Below are 23489 nucleotides of genomic sequence, written 5' to 3'. Positions count from 1 at the left end.
CGACCAATAATCTCACTTTCGTGGCACTTATCAACAGAGGAGCTTATTTAACAGGATCATCACAAAACATATGCTAAGAGAATAATTTTCTGGCATAAGTTAAGGAAAATGTGCAAACTGAAAATATCAAAGTAATTGCTGATTTTATTAATTAGGTGTTTACAGCCATTAGTCAAGTATATTTAGGAACTGGGATGCTTGTATACTTTGGTGACAATTCATAGCTATGCTCCTAATATGTGGTCCCATCATTAGGTTTTTAAATAGTAAAAAAAATAACGGTATGCATGTTGTTATTGATGAACACTAGGTCTGTATTTACTACAGAGTAAAATAATAATCATTTAGAAATGAGTACCTGGAATACTTGCAGGAGAAATTGGGCCAGATCGTGACTGGTTGCTTCCTACAGGAGAGCCGACAGGAGAAGGCGATGGGCCCCCAGGGATGCTGGAGAGATGGGGAGATGCGTGTGGAGAGAAAGGCGACTGAGCTGGGTTGCTCTGATCCCCTTGGCTGCTCGTGGACCCGGATGCACTGACTGCTGAGCTCAAAGTTGCTTCCGTTCCCGTGGGGAGGTCATCAATGGAGCCAGACAGGTCCTAAGAAAGAAAGAAATAGCATGCATTTATAGAATAACACATATTTGGACCAATACCTGTTCAAAATACTATTTGAAAATCATAACAATGCCCCCTTCAAAGTTTTTCTAGATAACGCCCAAAATTCAGAGCATGGCCACTTGTTATTAGAAGACTTTAATGACAAGAGTAAGTTGAGTAAGTTGAACCCATAGGATCTGATCTATCGCTAAAAAGTGAGTAAAGTTGTACCTCCCTTTCATTAAACTATCCTATAGCTTTCCTTTAAGCTGTCAGCATCTAGTCCAACAAACCTGTCAAAGAGTCACAGGAAAAGCCCTTTATGCGGTGATGTACCATCCGAATGGAATGCCTGATTCGTAAATGATTACTTCAGTAAGCTGAAAACTATAGGCTTTGGATCCTCCTATTTAGAAATCAACATTGGAGGACTGTCTGAATTTCAAACTGTGATCTTCTAACGTAATAGTCAAAATTGTAACCAAACCTTGTGGTGAGAAATTCTTACATTTTAGGTAATTGCAAAAGTGCTCTTATAGTAAAAGAGTGATGTGTATTTTTATCTCATATTGTGACAATAAATCCCTTTGAAGTTATGTTGGCAGAAATGAGTCCTAATGTTATAACTTACTTTTTATACAGTTTTAAGCTAAACAATCTTTAAGGTCCTGTAATTTTATCATAACAACCTCTAGGCAGTTACTAAAATCCTCATTTGACAGACACAGAAACCAAAGATCAGAGAGTCAAGGTTATTGTTACTAGTTACACCACTGAGGGCAGGCGACATCTGCTAGAGATTATGAAGGGAGGTTGAGAGAAGAGGAAGGAGGAAACTGTCTTCCACACTCTCATCAGAGTGAGAGGACAGAGTCTTTACTCTGTCTTCCTCATGGCTGTGGCACTAGGGCATGTGCCATGGCCCCCACCAGCAGGAGTCAGTACGTCAGTGCAGGCCTGCCGCAATGGCTGGGCTCCCAGATCACTAAGTCTGCAAACCCAGGTGAGACCCGGAGCTAGGTGCTGAATGAGCCCTAAAGACTGAGAGGCAGGATAAAAGATATCTGTCTTGATAATCTAGGACTAAATACTGCAGAATGGGATCAGAAATACCAGGTTATGCTACTGTCTGCAAAGCATATTCAACACTAATTGACATCTTCCACTCATGTAATTTTATTAATGTTTAATTTTACCTCACTGCTTACTACTGGGACTGCTAAAACTAGGGCTTTGGAAACTGGTGGAGGAAGATGCTTAGGATTTGAAGAATGAATCTAGACCAGGAAGTACAAAGGGGGCCAGGTAAAGCAGAGCTGGTTAGAGTTCTTCAGGGTACCCCAAAATGTCACAAAGCAAACTCAGAATCAGGATCCTAGGCTCCTGGAAAGTTTATCTGTTAACCATCTGTTATATAATTAACTTCGCTTTTATTAACAGCAAAATTGCCAATGATTAAAAAACACGTTCTAAAGAAGAGCTGATGAAAATCTCACAAAAAAATGAATGTTACAGAAAAACAAAAATTTCTTATGCTAAGAAGAGTAACATTTAAGTAAAACAGAGTAATCTTCAATGTCACATAACTGAGCTTATAAGTAAGAAACAGTAATAGTAGCGGGTGATTGAAAATATCACCTCCTGGAAAAAGTATCATCTCCAAAATAAAATGGGGCAAACTGAACCACATTTTCAGAATTCAGAGAAAAAATATATAAACATCTCTACTTAGGGCACACGAGATGCATGATTTTGCACATGTTCAGCTGGTAAAACATTGTATTCAGCTTGATTACTGGGTTCAACAATAGTTCGATTCAGACTTTCAGAATTTTTTTGTGAAGCCAGGTAGAAACAGAGGAAGATTATTAAGCAAGTAATATGCTACATACAATGTAGAAAGTATTCACACTTCAGCAATCAAGGCAATTATCTGAGTTCCTGGAAACAAAACTTAAGCTAACAGATGTGTGTACATGCACACGTGCAGAGGTGCTGAATGCCGAAAGGGACAACAGGACAGGATTCCACCCATCCCTCCCACCCCAGGCTGAATGCTGAGTTGCCTGACATCTGCCGCCCACCCCACCCCCACCGTCTCAGAGCCAGGGAGGGTGGGGGGGTCTAGAAGAGTGGCTGGGTCCTGGGTAATTCTTAAAGTACCTGCCCCTAAAGCATTCCCTTCCTAACCTGATATAACCAATTCACAGAAGTGCGAAGAGACACTCCTGTGGGCTCCAGGACAAGGCAAGCTATGGCCTGAGGGCTAAAATCAGACCCTACCTATTCCGGCTCCACCTGTAAGCCAAACATTTTAAAATGACTGAAAAAAAATCAAGAGTAATATTTTGTGGGGCTTCCCTGGTGGCGCAGTGGTTGAGAGTCCGCCTGCCGATGCAGGGGACACGGGTTCGTGCCCCAGTCCGGGAGGATTCCACATGCCGCGGAGCGGCTGGGCCCGTGAGCCATGGCCACTGAGCCTGCGCATCCGGAGCCTGTGCTCCGCAATGGGAGAGGCCACAACGGTGAGAGGCCCTCGTACCACTAAATAAATAAATAAATAAATAAGTAATATTTTGTGATATATTAAAAATATTTGAAATTCAAATTTCGGTGTATATAACATCTTACCGGAACACAGTCACAGCCATTCCTTTTATGTATTGTCTATGGCTCCTTTTGGGCCACAATGGAGACCTTGACAGAGATGGTAGCCCTCAAAGCCTAAAACGATTTACTATCCGGCCCTTACAGAAAAAGTGTGCCGACCTGTGGTATCTAGTATAGCCTCTAATGTCTTTGCCTCTTCCTTGGGGGAAACAAAAGAAGGACAGGTCTCAGCTGAAATGCATGGTGACCTGTGTGTCAGGAATTATACAAGCTTCACCAAGAACAGGGACCGACTCCACATCTACACCCGCCTGGAAAACCTGAGTGGGAGCCACATAGAATTTTCCTCTTTAACGGTATCAGCCCCTGGTTAAGAATGGGTGGTGGGCTCCGTGTACAGATATACTCTCTAACACCTAACAAATGTGTATCATGCATAAATAAGGGTCTATCACATAAGAATCAGTTGGGAGGAAATATGCTTTTCATGATTTCTTTAAAGAAAAAAAATTGGTGGATAACTAGATATAAAATCTTTATCTTCTATTATACTACAATACAGAATTCAACAGAAAAGACAACATAGATTCAGTTTTTAAAGAAATCACTATTTGAAGTTAAATAATTTTATGCAAATCTTTCTTCATAAAAAAACAAACTGTTACTTTGAAAATTTTAAAATTCTCTGCACTACCTATAAATTCCTTCCCTGTCCTCCCTTAAAATTCCATGTCATGGTTGAAAAAGTGACACGGATGGGTGTTAAGAGAGCTTCATTCAAACTGCAAAGGCATGAAAAACATTTCTGTTGTTCAACAAGCTGATCGAAGAAATATCAAGAGAAAAATATAAAAATGGTGGCTTTCTTAGTGTTCACAAGTCATCAGAATTTCAGTGCTGACTACACCTCAGTGTAACAGAAGAGTAATAAAAAGATATAATTTCTATATTACTGTTATACACACACGTAACTTTTATATGTAAATTATAGAGAAATATTCCCGCCCTGCAGATACTTAGGGTATCCATATGTATAGCTATCTTAAAACGTTAATAAAAGAAGTTCAACAGTGGTTTAAACATTCAGCCTAGTTAACAAAGAAGCTCTGTAACGAATACCCCTCTAGAGGACAATTTAGTCAGCCGGGCACCAACTCTATTCTTCTTTTGTAAGTACTATCAGATCTATGATGCCTGTGAAGAACAGAGAGACCTTACTGCATCTCATTCTAACCAAGCCACCTTCAAGCTACAGTGCTTCCATTTATCTTGCTGGAAAGCTGGCAGGTAAGGTAATTGCAGGGAGGACTCTTTTAAGGGGCTGGAGTCCCCCTGCCCCACAGCATTCCTTACATCCTTCCTCTTTATTGATGGAATGACTGCTAAGGCAATGACTTCATGGGCTCATGCATAGTAAATTCAATATTTTGCCATGACAATTTGATTTGGCAAAATCTTGCAATCAAGTTGGGTTTTCAATATCTGACATCACTCAGAATGCCGAATACTTTCCAGCACACCCAAAATAATACAACCCCTACTATCAGTGGTTAGTTTATATTTAGAAAATCAATGCCGCTTTTTGGAAAAGCTTGTTTTACTTCACAATTTAATTTAAATGCAAGTTCCCTACAAAGACCTTCCCCTCTGTAACCATCATCCTTCCACCCTCCGCCCATGTAAAATTTTCATTCTAACCCAAGTGACAAGTACAAGAGATTTCACTGTGCTTAGAACGAAATGCCACCGGGGAGCAATAACAATCCTATCAGACTCCGACAAGAGAAACACTTTTGAATTAACATAGAGCACAAATATGTTCCTCATTGACATGATGGGATAGGGTGGGGGAGGGCAGTGACAGAGGAACGTATATAAGAACATGCCAGGAAGGAGCACAGGAGGAATTTTTAGAGATCTGCAAATATATAAAATAGACATACAACATTAAGTATAAATATGTCTGCATACTATATATGAGCCTCCCTAAAAATACTTGATGTTCATATATTATGACTTACTACCTCTAGAGACATCTTTGGTTTTGATGGTAATCAAGTTATCTGATAAGTTAGTTAACTAAAGGATAAATTCAGTCAATGCTGGTGATGTCTTACTGTCTTGAACTGGGAATAAGTTAGAAAATTTTACTCCCTTGTTTCATTAAATAAGTGGCTTTTTAAAAAAAGCAAATCAACTCCAAAATACTCTCAGCTATGGTTCTCAATACAATTAGTTGACGGTATTAGATCAGTCACTGGTAGAAAACTGCAAAGCGTCACACACACTGGGCATCTCTCGCTTAGAAGTGCCCCAAGAGAGGATGAGGATAAACACTGAATTAGAAACAGAGAAGATATTTCAATCAATGAGACGAGTTCAGGTCTCTTGTTTAAGGATTTTTATACGATACAGTTAATGATTTCTCATTGTGACTTCCCATGGGCTTGAAGCACAGGTTAAAATGGCAGCTCGATGGTCTTTCAAAAAGTCTCTCATGATCTTCAAAAGCAGAAACAGTGTCTCTTCTCCTTTTTAGAATATTGAATATCAAATCCTAGCATGCGGTTTTTCTTTTTCTCTCTCCAACTAGACCCTAACTTTCTTAAGGGCAGTGACTCCTCGTGCCAGGTCTGGTGTTAGAGAGGAGCATTTGACTGGTCACTGGTCAATGTCACTGAATTTATAAGCTCTACAGTAAAATACAGCTGCAAATACTGTACAAAGTAAGCCAGCACGTGCACACATTTCTGAATATTTACCATAAATGCTCTAGTGAAAACGACTGAGATCGCTATTAAAATTTAACAATGAATTCTCGGCCCTCTGTTTCCAATTAGCATCCTGGAGGCCAAGCATCCAGCCTCATTAGATGCTTAGCTCTTTGGAAACACACTGTAAAATCACTTCATACCCTCCAACCTTATTTTAGAACTATCATTTCAGACATGGGATACAAATACACCTTGAAGTTGATATTAGAATTGAGCCAATAATTTGACTGACATATATACACAAAAGGAAAAACCTCACAGCGACTGTTTAATTTCTATGATGTTTGTAGGCTTCTTTTCGGCACAAACCCATGTAACAGTGTATTTCAAAGACGCCCACCAAAGTCCCTGCTGCTTTCATTTGTCTAGACAGCAAATGAGTTAAAAGCTTAGACTTCCTGTCTAAATGAATTAAAAAATGCAAAGGCACAGAAAGGCAGAATCCACAAAGAAAATCCTTCCAAGCACTAATTTTTAGGTCTGCAAAGCATCTTCTTACAAAGTTATATATATCTCCCTTTCTTCTTAAACATGTCCAATAACAAATATTTATCTCTTCGTTATATGTGACAATATATGCAATCCTTAGCCTTAATATGTAGAAGGTCAACTGGAAAAAAAATATTTGATCTTAATTTATAAAGAGTCACAAGCTCAACAAATGACAAATTCATATCCAAAGCCAGGGATAACACAAGGAAAATTAATGAGTCAGAATTCATTTTAAGGGAGGTAGCCAAGAACCATTTTGGGGGGAAATTACTTTCACCTGATTCATTTGTATTCTTTCTCAAGCAAAGATTCCATTACGGGTAACTCTCATTTTAAAGGGACATATATAAGGATAATCAGCTAATGTGATACTTTACAAAAGCAGGCCTCAGAGTTAAGCATACTGTCATAAGCAAAAATTTTTATAATGGTTATATCTCCTTTGATTTTAAAAAAATTCACACCTAAAATAAAAGCTATCCTCAAAGGTCCTTGGGTTAGAAACCCCTGATATGAGATGTGCTGCCATTCTAAATTTAGAAGCGGTGAACAATGTAAGTATGAAATATGCATCATGTAAGGGAATTTTTCTCCAATGCACAGGCCTCAGGGGGATCCTAAATTATTCTGTTTTTGAACTCTGCCCAGGAAGAGTCTCTGCTCTTCCACTATTAACAGCGGACATTATGTAGACCAGGAATAACAACACAGAGACCCGTAACCACAGTATGGGCAGTCTTAAACTTAAAAATAATTTGGTAAGAAAATTAATCTTACAGTCATCTTTCGGTTGTATGGAATTTGGGAGTAACACTGTCCTCTTGGTTACGACCCTAGGCTACCCTTTCAGGCGATGATGATAACATTCATGATCATGATGATTTGATGTTTAGCCGTAACAACTGTGACTACCATTCTCCACAGCAGAGATATTATGTACATTTTCTTTCAGGAGGAGACTACGGCGCCTTGTGAGCTCCAGTCCATTGCTCCTACCAGGCAAAATGTTTTTTAACTGATTTCATTGTCCAAAATAGCCAGGACCCTTCCCGACCTCAAGTCAAGGCCCAAATCAGTGCTGAAAACACTAAAAAAGACTCACATATGAATAAGTGCTGGCCCTTTGTTATTCTAAGGGCAATGGCATCTTAAAGAATATACTAATTAATACAAATGACAGACTACTGGGGGAAAATAGAACTATATAATAAAGTGAGAATACTGAATAATTTGGGGAGAGAGATTTGTACTGAGTCTTACCCTTAGGCAGGCATGCCCTCTCTAAGGTTAGCAGATGGAGCTGCGGGGTGGGTAGGTGGGAGGCAGTAGGGGAAAAAACTGTGGAAGACAGTTTTTACATGTGGATGACATTTCATGTTTAAGTTGGCCTGTATAGGTTGATCTTGTACACTTAAATGTCCTCCTTTCATGGAGTCTCAATGAAAAGAGACAAACAGCTAAACAGAAATTCTAAGAAAAAGCGAACTAACAAGTGTGGAATAAAGAATGGTACGTCTTCAGCCAGCGTACATCTGCCCAGGGGCTGCTGTCTGACACAGGTCCAGACTAGAAGTGAAGGTGTGCCCTGTGGACAAATGGAGGGCAGAGAGAACAATGTGTGAAGGCAAAAAACACTAAGGGAGGCCATGCCCCTTGGGAAGGGTGAGGAGATCAGAGAGGCTGGAAAAGCAGAGCGAGAGAGGACGAGGCTGAAGAGGCAGTTGTGAATGACTTCATATGCCCACGCCAAGGAATATGGGCTTACAGTTTTAGGAACTAGGGGGCCAACAGAGGTCTGAAAGGTGAGTTTTAATATTATCAAACAGACAAAAAAAATACAGTGGGTGCCAAATGAGAATTGTTAAACGTTTTAAGCCAAAAAAAACACAAACCCTTGTTTTCAAATGTTTATGAACAAAGAATGCTTTAAATGTGATTAAAATGACAGGTACCATTCAAAAATAAATTTGTAAAACTTAAAAAAAAATCTATATATTTTTAGCACTATATAACATTTAACAAGTAAATGAACAAAAACAAAAAGTGCCTCAATAACTACAGTCCAGGTTAAATATTAGCGTGCTTTCTAACTGCAATAATTTCACGAGTCTACAGTCATCCTATTCCTTTCATTTATATGTAAGAATTAACGGATAAAATGAACTGAAGGGTAATAGCCTTTACCCTTAAAACAGCACAACAGTGTCTAAAAACTAATTATGAGTAACATAATTTAACAGATTATGTTCTTTAACTATATATTCTATTCCAAATCGGTGACTCTGAAGACATTTAGTTACAAAGGAGGAAAATCCGCTCATGACATGTAGGGGCAGAGATGTGGGTTTATGGGTTGGTGCTTTACAAATATCAATGCCAGGTATGAAACTCTAAGTATGAATGACCCACGTGCTTTGAAAGCAAATGGACAAACTAACAAGATCCGTAAATATGTAAGATTTAGAGTTTGTCTACTGATATGAGGTCTTATTGCTAAAAGTACATCATAAATTTTTATGGCAGAAAAGCAATCAACACCAACTTTTTTGCATCTCTCATGGTAAAAAACAAAAAAAAACGACTATTGTTTACCTAGAAGTACAATGCTTAGCACATAGAAATTCTGAAAATAAAACTTAAAAACAAAAAGGCATGAACCCTCAGGAGACATCTATTTCTTCAGTATATAGCAATGAAATACTTTAAAATAGTAAGACGTATAGGAACTGCAAATAAATTAGCAACTTAAAAAAACAAAAACAAACAAAAAAAACCTCACAAATTGTACCGAGTCTACATGGAATAAAGGGAAGTTCTGTCATAGAATAATACTAAAACTTCGGTTTTGTTTTTTCTTTTCTTTTTTGCGGTACGCGGGCCTCTCACTGCCGTGGCCTCTCCCGTTGCGGAGCACAGGCTTCGGGCACACAGGCTCAGCGGCCCTGGCTCACGGGCCCAGCCGCTCTGCGGCATGTGGGATCTTCCCGGAGTGGGGCACGAACCCGTGTCCCCTGCATCAGCAGGCGGACTCTCAACCACTGCACCACCAGGGAAGCCCTAAAACTTCATTTTTTGACATTTTCTGCAGTCACGTTGAGCCCTATGAACATACATACTTCTACATCCTTCACTGGATTTTTAAAACCTTTTGTTTTGAAGTGACTTTAGACTTACCCAAAGTGGCAAAGACAGTACTGACTGTTCTTTCACTCAGTTTCCCTTAACGTTAACATTTTACATAGCAACCATGGCATGTTTATCAAAACCATGAACTTGACATCGGTACAATACTATTAATGAAACACAGACTTAATTTGCATTTTACCAGCCTTGCCAGGAATGTCTGTCTTCTGTTCCAGGACCCAATCCAGGATACATGTCACATTTATTCACCTTGTCTCCTTAGTCTCCTCCAGTCTGTGACAATTTCTCAAATCTTTCCTTGTTTTTCACAACCACGACACATTTGAAGAGCGCTCCTGAGGTATTTTGTAGAATGTCCTTCAATTTGCGTCTGTTTAATGCTTTCTCATCGTTAGGCTGGGGTTATAGATTTTGGGGAAGAACACCACAGAAGTGAAACCTCCTTCGCAAAGCAACATATAGGGGTATGATATCAACACGACTTAGTACAGGTGATGTTGACTTGGATCACCTGGTTAAGGTGCTGTGTGCCAGGTCCCTCCACTGTCAAGTTGCTCTTTTGCCCTTTCCACACTCTGTTCATGAGGAGGGAGTCACTGAACCCAGCCACACCCAAGGGAGGGCAATTAAGTCCCACCTCTTGGAGGAGGCTTATCAAAGAATTAGTGCATGTCTGTTAAAACCACACAGTAATTAGTACATATTTGCAGGGATATATTTGCAACTATGCACGTATCTGTTTCACCTTCAAGTTTTGCCTAATTTTAGTATTTATCAGTCGATCTTGCCTGCAGCACTACTCTAGTGTTCTAATAGTGTTGATTTTCTATTTCCTTCATTCCTTTTACATTTATTATCTGGAATTCTTATGTAGGAGGAGATGTCCTGTCTCCATTCATTTTTACATGGTCAAGACAATTGTCTCATACATTTTTTTGGTGCAACTTAAGTTCTTTTATGATGATTAGGTGATACTCTTATCAACACTAAATGGTAGTAGTACCTCCAATCGAGATTTCATGAGCATAAAATATGGGAGAGAGAAAAATATGCACTCTTTGCTTTTCCAGACACAGCTAGAAGCATATAACTTAGTATAATCACATCGGACAACAATTCGTAAGCATCTTGTAAAGCTAAAGATGCATCTATCTTATGACCCAGAATGTCCACTCCTAGGTTTATACACTGGCACGTGCATATATATACAAGCACAGTAGCATTGTTTCAGTATTGTAATAGTAAAAAAAAAAAATGGAGACAATCTGATTTTCCAGCAATATAAAATCAAGAGATATATTCAGAAAATGGGATACCATACAGCAATGAAACTGAATGAGCTAGAACTAAAAATGTTAATAGGGGGCTTCCCTGGTGGCGCAGTGGTGGAGAGTCCGCCCTCCGATTCAGGAGACACGGGTTCGTGCCCCGGTCCGGGAAGATCCCACATCCGCGGAGCGGCTGGGCCCGTGAGCCATGGCCGCTGAGCCTGCGTGTCCGGAGCCTGTGCTCCGCAACGGGAGAGGCCACAACAGTGAGAGGCCCGCGTACCGCAAAAACAAACAAACAAAAATGTTAATAGGAAGCTCACAAACAATACTGATAGAAAACTGACCAAAAATCTCAACGTAGCAATACTGAACTAATACAGAAGAGATGGAACAAAAAGAAAGTAGTGGACTGTTAACCTGGTAGTGGAAATTCAAAGTCTAGAGCAGCAGCAGTTAAGCAAAGCTCAGAAGAGGTAACGAGAGTGGGAGTAGCATTGTCTACGGATTAGAGGGGAGAACGAAACAAACCTCTGCACTGTCCACTCAATTAAGCCCCACTTCCCTCCAAGAGCCTTCCGTTACTATCCTGGTAAAGTCTCCCCCGACATCTACAGCACCAGAATGAGCTACACAGCTCCTTCCTCTATTATCCCACATCGTATTTATCAACTACAGAACTTCCCGTGTTGAGTTTTAATGAATTGTTAGCATCTGCTACAATGCAAACTCTGGAGTAGGACCCCTTACATTCAAACTTCGGCTTCGACACTGACCCGGACCGTGGGCAACATACTTAACCTTTCTGTGCTTCACTCTCCTCATCTGTAAAATGGGGGAAATACTAGTATCTGTCAAAAAGAGTTGTTGTGAGAATTAAATGAGAAGTTATACGTAAAAGAATTAGCCCAGCAGGATCTCCGGTAAGTGTAAGCTATTATCATTATTAACCATAAGGGAGAGGCAGTGGGTTAGAGAGCCCGAACCGTGTGTCACTGGGGATACAGTGCAAGACAACAGTGTTACCGGAAGGAAGTGGCTGAAGAGTGAAGAAGAGGCAGGAAAATGTGCCTTCCCCATGTTTCCTGATCCCAGGGGGTACCAGTGAAGGCTCTGCAGGCTCTAGGAGAACCAAGTTGAGCAAGAGTTAGGAATCCGGTTAAAAAAAACGGAAACCCAGACAGTAGCAACCAAAGAGAAGGGGAATTATGTGTAGAAGAGGTAGGTTTTTTTGTTTTGTTTTTGTTTTTCAGGTGTCCGCTCCATCATTCATAAGCTCTTTAATGAGTAAGACAAAGATGGCCTGCACTGTTTATGAACACAGGTTTTGAACAATAATCCTATCAATGAAGTTATAACAGATATTTGAGTACTGGAAAGTGGTTAAGAAAAACACCCATCATGACTCACTATTTAAGAATCACAAATGCAAAAGTATTACCACAGAGAGACCATTATGCTGTAGAAGAAAGAGTGCTGGCTGTAAGAGGAGTTACAGCATGGTGCCACCACTGATCAGCTATGAACAAGACAATCTAAACTTTTATTCAGTTGTAAAATGGGGATTATAATGTTTATTATCTCAATCACTCAATATAATGAATAAAGCAAATGATATGGAAATTGTGAAGAATATCACTTTTAAAACATAAGATAGGGCTTCCCTGGTAGTGCAGTGGTTGAGAGTCCACCTGCCGATGCAGGGGACACGGGTTCGTGCCCCGGTCCGGGAGGATCCCACGTGCCGCGGAGCGGCTGGGCCCGTGAGCCATGGCCGCTGAGCCTGCGCTCTGCAACGGGAGAGACCACAGCAGTGAGAGGCCCGCGTACCGCGCAAAAAAAAAAAAAAAAAAAAAAAAAAATTATCTTGTTAAACATGGAAAGAGCCTAATAGCTTCAATAACAGAAAGTGTTTTTATATTTCCATTGGAATCATTTTTAAGATGCCTGAATGTTTTAGAAAAAAGTAGAGAATCCAGAATTTCTTTTTTACATGATTAGCCTGACTAGATTACAGATGGAAATGCTGTGTAAAGGCTATTTTTATATTTTAAAGTGAAATTCAATACATGCAACACTCCCCCCAAAGTCAAACTTAAAAACATGCATTTTTCTCATTTTCAGTTATGATTTACAGACTCACTCAGATGAGAGGTTGTTTTCAACTTTGTACAGGGGCAGCTGGTCACTCAACACCTCAAGTGCTAGCTCTAAAGGACAGTTTTACATAACAAATCTTCCTAAGAGCATATAACCATTTTATAATATATTACTTCAAAACTACTTCTTGAAAGGCGCTGGTTATAAACCTATTCAGGGTTTCAGACAGAAACTTCTAATACCAATAATAACAACGATGATGGGGATCATAGTATCAGTAAAGAAGGGCCTGAGTTAGGTCTTGAAGTCCAGCATGTTTCACACTCAACCACACTACCTCCCAACAGAGCCATTTGCATGCTAGGCAAGGGTATGAGGTACTGTACCTCACACGTACAGGTTAATTATCCTGTTGCTCGGAGCATGTTCCCAGGCCAAGAAGAAGAATAGAGTTTTCTCTGATGACCACTTTAAGTGGTCTCAGAGACGGCATAAACAAATTAAGATACAGGATTCTGAAAGGCAGAAGGGTAAAATTCACATTTCCTTAGCCTTCTAAAACCTTTGAACAAGGGAGACACCCAAATAACCTGACTCGCAAGCCCAGCACATTGCTGAATTGCTCTTTATCCCAGTAAATCATAAGTTTTGAAATAAAATTGGACTTAAACTCTTCATCAACCTAAAAATCCCTGGAAAGTGCTATGAAGCCTCCTTCTGAATCTCTACATCTTATTCCCCTCCTCTAATGACTTACTTTTAAAATGCGTTTATTAGATGTTAGTTTTCTCTTGAATATTTGTATTGTATTGGGGGTGGGAGCTTGCAAGGAATCGGGCTCTGGAACCACAAAGCTGCCCCCAACGCTAGCTGCTCTCTCACTGACTCAGAGGACTCAGGCAAGCGACTGAGTCCCATCAGCCGCCACCTCTCATCCGCACGCAGTACAGGGACAACAGAAGTAATGACCTCACAGTGCTGGGTGGGGTTAAATGAGGTAAATGCTCTGCATAAAGCACTAAGCATGCTGCCTGGCGCCAGATAAGTGCTCATTAAATATTTACTGTAATGTAGGTACACAGTAATAGTGTAGCGGTTAAAAGCATAAATTCTGGAGTAAGAGCAGTTTGAAATCAAGTCCCGGCTCCATCGTTTCTTCACCTAATCCTGGGTAAGTTACTTAATTTCACTGAACCTCAGATCCACCATCTAAAATAGGGGGGAAATATTAATAATGCCATGGTGAAGATTAAATATAATTATGAAAAATAAGTATTAAGCATATAGTAAATGTTCAATAAATAGTTGCTATGTATATAAATGCATATGTACACATATAACCATACACACATTTCAAATATGTATGTTTTTTAAAAAGCCCTGTTTATAATGTAAAATGCATTTTGAATACAGAATAAAGAATTTACAAATGACTTCTAGAAAAATATCTCACTTAAGATGGATGAGTAAACAGCAGTGGCATGAAGGTATCCTTCTGTTCTTTAACAAATACTTAACAGATAATATAATGTGTGTTAGGAAAATAGTATAATATTAATTGTTAACATAACTAAGTAAATCAGCCTTTGGCATTTCTATAAAATGTAGTGTCACCAATTATAAACACTGCACAAGAAGGAGGGCACTGATTGGAAAAGGTAATCAGCCCAGGTTGTGAAGTCTTGGTTCAAATCTGCGCCATCAGTTCTTAGTGGTGTGAATTCGGCAAGTGAATTAATATCCCAAAGCCTCAGTTTCTTCACCTATAAAATGGATCTGACTCAAAGAGGCGGAAAGAACTAAATGAGTTTAATCAAGAATCCATTTAATAAATATTAGCCATCATGAGTTTGATTTTTATTATGTCACATAGTATCCAGATAAATTTAAAGCAATTATTTCTTGTTCACATCTAGAAAACTACATATTAAAATGGCAAAAAACTAGGAACCACTTAAATATAAATTTACTAGTGGGCTATCTAAAACTACATACTAATTATTAGAAATATATATTTTAAGTAATGTAATTTTTATTGAGTGAAAATCAGTAGTAACAGCAGAAAAACAACTACTAGTATCTGATTTATGTAAAACAGTAGAAAATATTTCACGAACATATACATTTTTAACCCTTGATGCTCAACAAAATTTTAACAGTGGTTATTTTATGTGATTGGATCTGGGAGGATTTTCTCTTTCTTCCTTGTACTCGAGCAGTTATTTTAATAAATGCTGAAGTTTTTTGTGAAAGAAATAAAACAAAAGGCAAACCTACAGATTTCAACAGTCTTTAACAAAAGTCCATTTAAAAGATGGGAAACAGCTGCATAGTAGTAGCATTAAATCATATTAGTATTTTCAGAATAGATGTTAAAACAATGCAAAAGTATATGGTAATGAAATAACGAGAGAAAGTTGGACAAATACAAATTATGCTCACATGCATACTTTTCACATTCTTTCAGGCTAAGGTATTTTAATAAAATTTTCCTCGTGGCCTTCATTAGCATGTACATGTACATACATGTACATACTTCATGTACATACTTGAGTAGGATGGCGGAGGAAAACTTTAAAAATCAAATTTTAGGCAAACGGAATAAAGCAAAAATATAAATATTGGTTTTAATAGTATGGCCTTATGATACAGCAGGCCCCAGCCTGACAACGCAACCGCTAAAAGCGATGAACACTCAACAGACACAGACACAGGCACTTTTAGTTAAATGGGTTTCACAGAGCTGGTTCCCCACAGAAGCTGGCATCTTGAACCCAAGGAGTCTCAGAAGAAACAGAAGTCACATGTCTATCAATATTTTAGACGGAATCTAATACAACCGTAAATCTGTCATTGTTGGCAACACTGAAGAAGTAGGACCAGTTAATAGGAAACACTGAATACCACTGCTTCAGGTTTCTCTGTCTTCTATGGTCTAAATAACTCCATACAGAACACTGCCGTCAAAGGTCTCGCTGTAAGAGTTACATGTTCAAAATTATTGATTTCCTTTTACTTCCAAAGAAAACTACAATTGTAAACACAATTCTCTTTGTGAATTGATGCTTTTAAATCTATTTCATTTGGAAATTGTAAAAGAAAGCAAGCAACCTAAACACTTAAAAGTATCAAAATGGAGTTTAAATAATAAGCGAAGTATAAAATTATAACCGGAGGTAAATTTGTTCTACTGAGCTCACTGTAACTTCTAGAATGAGTAACCACATGTGACTGTTTAGGAGTGCCACAATGGTCCACCAGTTTGTAGAATGTGATATGACTTTCTATGATTTGTCCTAGTGTTGAATATACCTGTCTCTTCTTGCCTTTCTGTATGCTGTTCTCTTCTGAATTTTCTTCAACACTGCTAAGTAGATAAGACATCGTATTAAGGAAGAGATGGATTTTGGCTCTGAGGATAAAAGCAATATATTTTTAAAGCATGTATATAAAGATTGGTGAAAACTACTTATGAATTAAATAAAAGAGGAGTGAAGGAAAAATGTAAAACTACAACAAGCATAGCAATCTGTTATGAGCTGAATGAGTGCCAGTTTGTGGGCCTCGGGGCTCGGTAGGATTTCTCTGTACAGTGCCAAACTCCAACAATATTGTTATGGTTAGAAAGGAATTTCTCACAAGAGCTAACAAAGGCAGAAGGTCATAAATAAACCCAGCAGGATTGCCTTGTCAGTTCTCATTATTAGCGCTGCAGGCACTTGCTTTTCTGTGGGCTTCTTACAGGTTCATTTAAGTGTAAGAGTTCCTCCTTGAAAATTCAGATACTCATAAATAAAATGGTTCTTAATCCAGCAAAGAAAAGTACTTGAAAAGTGAGTAAGAAAAGAAGTAAGCAAGTAAATAAATATAGAAAGGACAGAAGCACGGCCAACGGCAGAGCTTAGCCTGGCATTTCCGAAAGCTGGAGCACCTTCAGTCCTGGCCTTCGCAGCCCAGCAGTGACCAACAGGATGCTCTGCTTTCTCACCACAATAACAGTCTGCAGAATTCTATCTGGGCAGGAAGTGAAGCTGAGCTCCTAAACTGATGCTGACATGTGTTATAAACTGAGGGAAGCACAGCTGTGTGATCATTACTGCAATTATGAAGTGACATTTAGTATTAACTTTATTTTACTGAGGATTTTTAACTAGTAACAAAAAAAGAAGGTACAAATCTACTAATGACAGAGATGTTGATTTTTAGCAATTAAAAAATAGGAATGTATTATTGGGTCTCTAAAGATAAACATTACCTTTTGCATAAGGCAAATCCACATCTTAAGAGCTCTTATCAATGCCTCTTAATAGAACAGAAGATTTAGTTTTGTAATATTTAAAACGTGAGATGCAAACCTCAATTCTTTCTTAATTTTAAGTCCTTGTATTCTAAGAAGGGCTGAGAACAAACTTCCAATTATCCCAATACACATATTAATTCAACAGAGAAAAAAACCTGATAAACTTGATTCCATTTACTAAGTCAAAACGAAGACATATTTTTCTTCAGCAACAACAACATATTTCATGGTGTCATTTATTTTGTTTAAAAGGAAAAATAAGTATCTTTAAGTAATATAAACAAAGGAGAAATATATCAGAAAACTAAATAGAAAATAAAAATCCTCAGTAGTGCCACTATTTAGAGCTAACCAAATTCTAATATTTTGCCGTATTTCCTTCTAGTCTTTTTTTCTTAAGAAGAGCAAAACAGCATATCTTTTTTTTCTTTTTATTTATTTTTGGCTGCATCGGGTCTTTGTTGCTGCACGAGAGCTTTCTCTGGTTGCGGCGAGCGGGGGCTACTCTTCGTTGCAGTGTGCGGGCTTCTCATTGCGGCGGCTTCCCTTGCTGTGGAGCACGGGCTCTAGGCGTGCGGGCTTCAGTAGTTGCAGCACTTGGGCTCAGTAGTTGTGGCGCACGGGCTTAATTGCTCCGCGGCATGTGGGATCTTCCCGGACCAGGGCTCGAACACGTGTCCCCTGCATTGGCAGGCGGATTCTTAACCACTGTGCCACCAAGGAAGCCCCAAAACAGCATATCTCTAAGCACAATGTGTATACAAAAATAAATAAGGCACCAACTGACCTGTCATCCTCTATCAAAAAAATGAACATTTTCCCCAGCTGTTCAGTTTTATAATTTGTGAAGTTTTTATGTAATTGTAAATTTTAAAAATTCTAAGTGTCCCACATCACCCCCTTTAAGAGAATAATGAAAGTTTCCAAGAGTAGAAAGTTGTTCTCAGAGGCTAGGATGCTGGAATACCAACTTGTGCAGTTACTTAGTCAGTTATAGAAACTCGGCTATTAAGTGCGGGTGTGTTATAAAGAAAGGTATGTTTGCAGAATGACTTTTCACTGGCTTGCAGCCTCTCATTACCTACCACTCAGGATTATTAGTGTCAAGCTGATGTTGAATTCTTCACAGAGAAATTTCTCCATGTTTGCTTTAGATACTGGCAATTGGTCTATGTTCTCAGCATTCACAGAGGATTGCCCTTGACTAGCATAACATCACTGGTACAAGGAACATGAATAAATGCTGAAAAGAGTAGTTTAAATGTCCAACAGTGATAAGAAACTAAAGCAGGCCTTACTTTACATTGGTGGGGAAAGGTGGGCTTTTCTAGAGAATATTTCTGAAGCAGCTAAGTTACTACATTAACTGTAGCCTGTATAAGAAATCTGTGGTGTTAAACTTGCAGTGGACTGCAAACGTCATATTACATTTTTCGATTAGTAGCTTTATAACCACGTAGCCCATGGTTGACAATATTAGGCCATAAAGAGTTCTCAGGAACTTACTACTGAATATTCTGTCAACTAATAAATAGTAAAAACAAGGGTCCCAAATCTGACACACTTAGGACATGAATAGTACATAAAAAAATAAAAGGACCTAGTTTTAGACTTCAACAGCTAACTCATGCTAGTATTAACCAAACCAGACTTCACCAATTCTTAAGAGTTGTTAGGGCTCATACCCAGTATTTCAGGTACAAATGTGTTATTAAATAATAAAACGTGGGGAGAGCGAAGTTTGACTCCCTTGGAAGAGAAACACTTAAGATGGATTGTTATGAGCTGCACAGGATTTTCAGAACTAAACAAAGCCACAGTAAACATTTACTCCTATCCTGCGTTTTTGAAATGTGAAACTGAGGTCCAGAGAGGCTAAATTATTTATATCAAAACTATGCACAGGTCCTACAGACACAGACTACATTAGAATGCAGGTTTCTAGGTATCTTCGTTAAAACATTACGGCTGACATTGTTAACATCACTCAAGAGTTCAAAGGACAGAATGTGTGCGCGCGCACGCGTTACTGCTCACGAGAGCGCGTACATCTACTTAAGCGTATTTTCTAAGTTATTATTTCACACTATGTATCTAGGTACCTGCCTCTATCTCAAAATCTCTTGTTTCACTTAGTGATAAGGATATGACTTTGTCAGTGATAAAAGGAAGAACAACATGCAAAACCATGTAGCAGAGATGTCCCAGGATGTACAACAGTAGGACAGGTGAACAGATCCTTTGGTGATTTAAAACAAATCTTTCATTTTCTAATTTGTACCCTTTGGTGAGCCTCACAGAATGTTTTCTCTCGTTCTCTAATTTCTCGTTCACTCCATCTCCTTGTGGGTGAATCACGCTGACACGCACAGGCCCATAAACCAAGAGGCTATAAAGTGGCACCTCAGAGGGCAAGAGCCTCCCATGGCCACAGAAAGAATATACACATCCTCTTACCTTGCGACCTGACCTGGGCAGGATGCCCGCCTCCAACACAGCAAAGGAACTCATGACTACATTCAGAGGGGATCCAAACAGTAAGAAGGTAAATGTATTTTAATCACTGAAACTGATAAAGCATCCGATTTTTTCATTCTGTCTGGCGACTACACCCACAGGATTCACAAGAGTGAAACAGAAGAGAAGCAAACTGTGAAGACAGACTGTTTTGTGAAATCATAATCCATGAAGTATACCATCTGTGATCTAGCACAGTTCTCAACCTGCAATGGATCCCCACTGCAATCTGATATGGTAAATATTTTATAGAGTTCTGAGTTCTGAAGTATCTATAATTGTTTTAGGTCTTAAACGTGTGGGGTACAGTGCAAACGGAATTTAAATTCCTGAGAACAGTGTAATTAAGTGAACTTTTGGAAAAGCTGGCCCCATGTGATACACGATTACGTCTAGCAGAACAGAAGGACAGGAAGAAAAGGGCGAAGGAGAGACCAAAAGAAAATGGGAGAAAGTAACAAAGGGCAGGAGAATATAAAGCACAGTATATAATACGCATAGTAAGCGTTGAAGTAGTTCCTGGATGAGTGAATGAATAGAACGACGACTACATGTGCAAAATAAGGCAAACGAAGCAGAGAAAGCTTTGGGCAGACCCGGCTAATCATAAATACTGTTTAAGATTTTCACCTTAAATTGGTAGGCTAAACAGCGGGGCAAACTCTACATATACATTTGGACACGAAGCACCTTTGTGAGAAGCAAAAAAATAAAAAGTAGCCTTCTGGGCAGATGCAGCCCCACGGAACCATGGTGCCTTAGTGGAAGAAAACTGTAGCCCTTTCTCAGGGCTCAGGGGAGCAGGGAGACTCTGTCTTAGCAAAGTGCATCAGCCCGACTTCAACCCAATTATTTCCCTCCAGAAGTGAGTGCTAGGTGCACCACCATGGCGACCTTGCTGGCACCACAGACGGCCACGACTTATCTGGTAAAAGACGAGCCGGGAAGAACCAGCAGTTAGGAGCTTGGGACTTGTGGTCTGACCCTGGTTCACTCCTTATTTCTAATTACTAGTCATTCAGCCTTACGCATATTACTTAGACTCTCAAATTGAGGCCTCAATTTCTTCGCTGATAAACTGGTAAAAGTGTTAAATTTATGGTTATAATGATACAAAAGAAAGCACACAGAATGGTGCTTGGCATATAATGGGAATGTGATAAACTACAGCTATTTTTATCATATATTTTTATCCAAACCCTTTTGTCATTTAATCCTGACAGCAGTCAAATTAGGCGGGGACAACCAACTGCATTTTACACACGAGGAAACAGGCTCCGAGGGTGAGCTGCCTGGGCCATGAGTCCAGCCCAGCTCTCTGACTTCAAAGCCCAAGGTATGCCCACGTTTCCATGTTTCTCTCCTCGTTCCTCCTCCTGGTTATTCCTATTACGATGTCAAACAAAGGAAAAGACAAAAGCCAGAGTAGAAGAATAAACGTACTCTTAGCAGTGTTTCTAGGATGAAAATCCTTTAACAATCCAAGTGCATCTTCTCCCTCTCCCAGCAAAAACCTCTTAGTTTTGCTTTGATGGAAAATGAAAATCTTCCCCGCTGCAATTAGCTCCCGGACCCTCTACTGGACTAAGGGAGTGGCAAAACACCACCGCCAGTGTTCTAACAAGTGGACTAAATGTGATTCATTTTTTGGAATAAAAGATGACCCTGAATCCAGACATAAGCTACCTGTTAAAGACCATAATAACATCATGCAAACAGGATGGTCTTCTGGCCTAAAAATGTCGTTAGAATTAAGACTTTCTTCATTTAGATATTTAATAGAAGCTATTTTAAAACTAATATGCATTATTTGTCAGGGGACAATTTAAAATTCTGATATTATCTATAGTCCTCAGAAAATGTATATATACAAGAAAATATATAAGGAAGAATAGTAAAAATAAAACTGAAACGAGTTGAACTATAATTTCCCTTTTCTCTGACATTCTTACAGGGTAACTGTTGAACTACTGATTTTTCAGTGCAAAGGAAAGAATACTCTCTTCCATGACACCCATCATTTCTAAAATTTCCTTTAATAGTCATATGAAAAAGTAAAAACGGATGTTGATATAAACTCCTTGAATAAGGTTTGTGTTTTCTTCACACAAAACTTTTAACATTTTAAAGTGGAGAAATAAGATCAGTTTCTGTAGTGAAACTAAGTAAAGAATGGATTACCATTAGCGCCACAGACTCTGAGATATCACCGACTTTCATTCAGACAGGGGTCCGCCTTGGTGGGTGCTGAGGGATGGAAGAGCATTTCCAGGGTTCTGGCGGGTTTTTTTGCACGGGGTATCGATTGTACGTGTGCGTTCACTTAGGAAACACATCAAGCTGCACAGCTGTAATTTTGTACTTCCTTGTACTTATATTTACATCGAAAAAACTGACTTCTAGACAACAACCACGCAGTCATTTGTCATGACACAGGAGAAAAAAAGCAACAAACCAAAACAAACCCAAACCATCCATCTCTGGAGTCCTGTCTCATCCTGATAGGTCAGCACTGACATGTGCTGAGCTCTCTTTTCAGTATTCTCCCTGAATATATGATCTGCTATCAGGAAAGCAAGAGTCCAATTTAAATGGAAGTTCCGATGGGTAGGTAATGGTTTGACCCCTGACCCCATCACCACAATTGTTCCACTTTTCTAATGACTTCCCTGCAGGGTTCATTTACCAGTTCTGGGTCAAAGACCAACATGCCCACAAGTCAAGGATTGACACAAGCAGCGCTCGAAGTATTTGGAAATAACTGCACCATAAAGACACATTTCATCAATTAAAGACGGTTTTTGAATTTAAATGAAAGTATAAACCAAAAATCACCACAATTTACATTAACCAATTCACAGGTATATAGGTATGGAAGGATACATCCCAATTAAGGTACAGAATCAGTAACACCCAAAGCCAAAGCAGTTCTACCTTAAAAGAACTGTTTTATCTTTATTGCCTTTAGTAGTAGTATATTTGAGAGCACTGTCCACTTGTCTGAGATTTTCCTTTAAGTTTTAATTAATTTGAACTTCTTTTAACTTATACTCCTCATGACTTTAACTAGCATGCTTACAATGGATTAGATAGTGACTCAGAGACGTAAATTTCCCCAAATATGACAAAATCCTGCTTCAATAATCTTTCTGCTTAAACACTACTTTATACTTTCCACATATGTAAACAGAACTACTTGCAAATAACAATTTCTTTGTTAGTTTAAACAAACTTCCTCAGTCAGTAGAGAATATGTTAAAGTTGGTGCAAAAGCTGTAGTTGGACTTGATGATAGAGTACTTATTCAGGATTGAATTCAGTTCTCAATAAAAAAAAAAAAAAGACATGTAATTCCTTCTAATGTTTATTTGTACAGAACAGGAAGGAAAGGGAGAAGACACCAAAAAAGCAGGGGGTGGGGTGGGAGAGAGAAGGAGAGTGAGACCTCAAGATAAAAGAGGAAGAATAGGAGAGGGAAGAAGAGAAAGACAAGGTTCTAAAGAAAGATCGGGGATTGCACTCAAAAGGCAGAGACTTGACCTCAGAGGCTGGATTATGCCAGGGTCGTATCTCTCAAGTACGTTTCATTGGGACTAGTCAGGTGAGGATGTAGGGACAGTGGAGCATGACCCTCTTCAGGCCAACAGTAGCTAAGGAAGCATCTGGAAGACTCTGCTATGAT

At 39.1% G+C, this 23489-nt stretch overlaps 1 protein-coding gene across 4 annotated transcripts in view; it reads right to left on the bottom strand.

Annotated features, from left to right (window-relative positions):
* The window catches only part of ARID1B (AT-rich interaction domain 1B), a 364765-nt gene that overhangs the window by 129646 nt on the left and 211630 nt on the right, over nucleotides 1-23489 (bottom strand). For all 4 annotated transcript variants that reach the window (XM_024747857.1, XM_024747856.1, XM_024747858.1 and 1 more), the window contains one exon: nucleotides 359-602. In XM_024747857.1, coding sequence (XP_024603625.1) covers nucleotides 359-602 — 244 coding nt within the window. The remainder of the gene's footprint in view (nucleotides 1-358; nucleotides 603-23489) is intronic.

The sequence above is a fragment of the Neophocaena asiaeorientalis genome, unplaced genomic scaffold (genome assembly GCF_003031525.2).
Source record: "Neophocaena asiaeorientalis asiaeorientalis breed wild unplaced genomic scaffold, Neophocaena_asiaeorientalis_V1.1 scaffold123, whole genome shotgun sequence".
NCBI lineage: Eukaryota > Metazoa > Chordata > Mammalia > Artiodactyla > Phocoenidae > Neophocaena > Neophocaena asiaeorientalis.
Note: the sequence above shows the minus strand (reverse complement) of the source record. Positions and strands in the feature narration are given on the sequence as shown.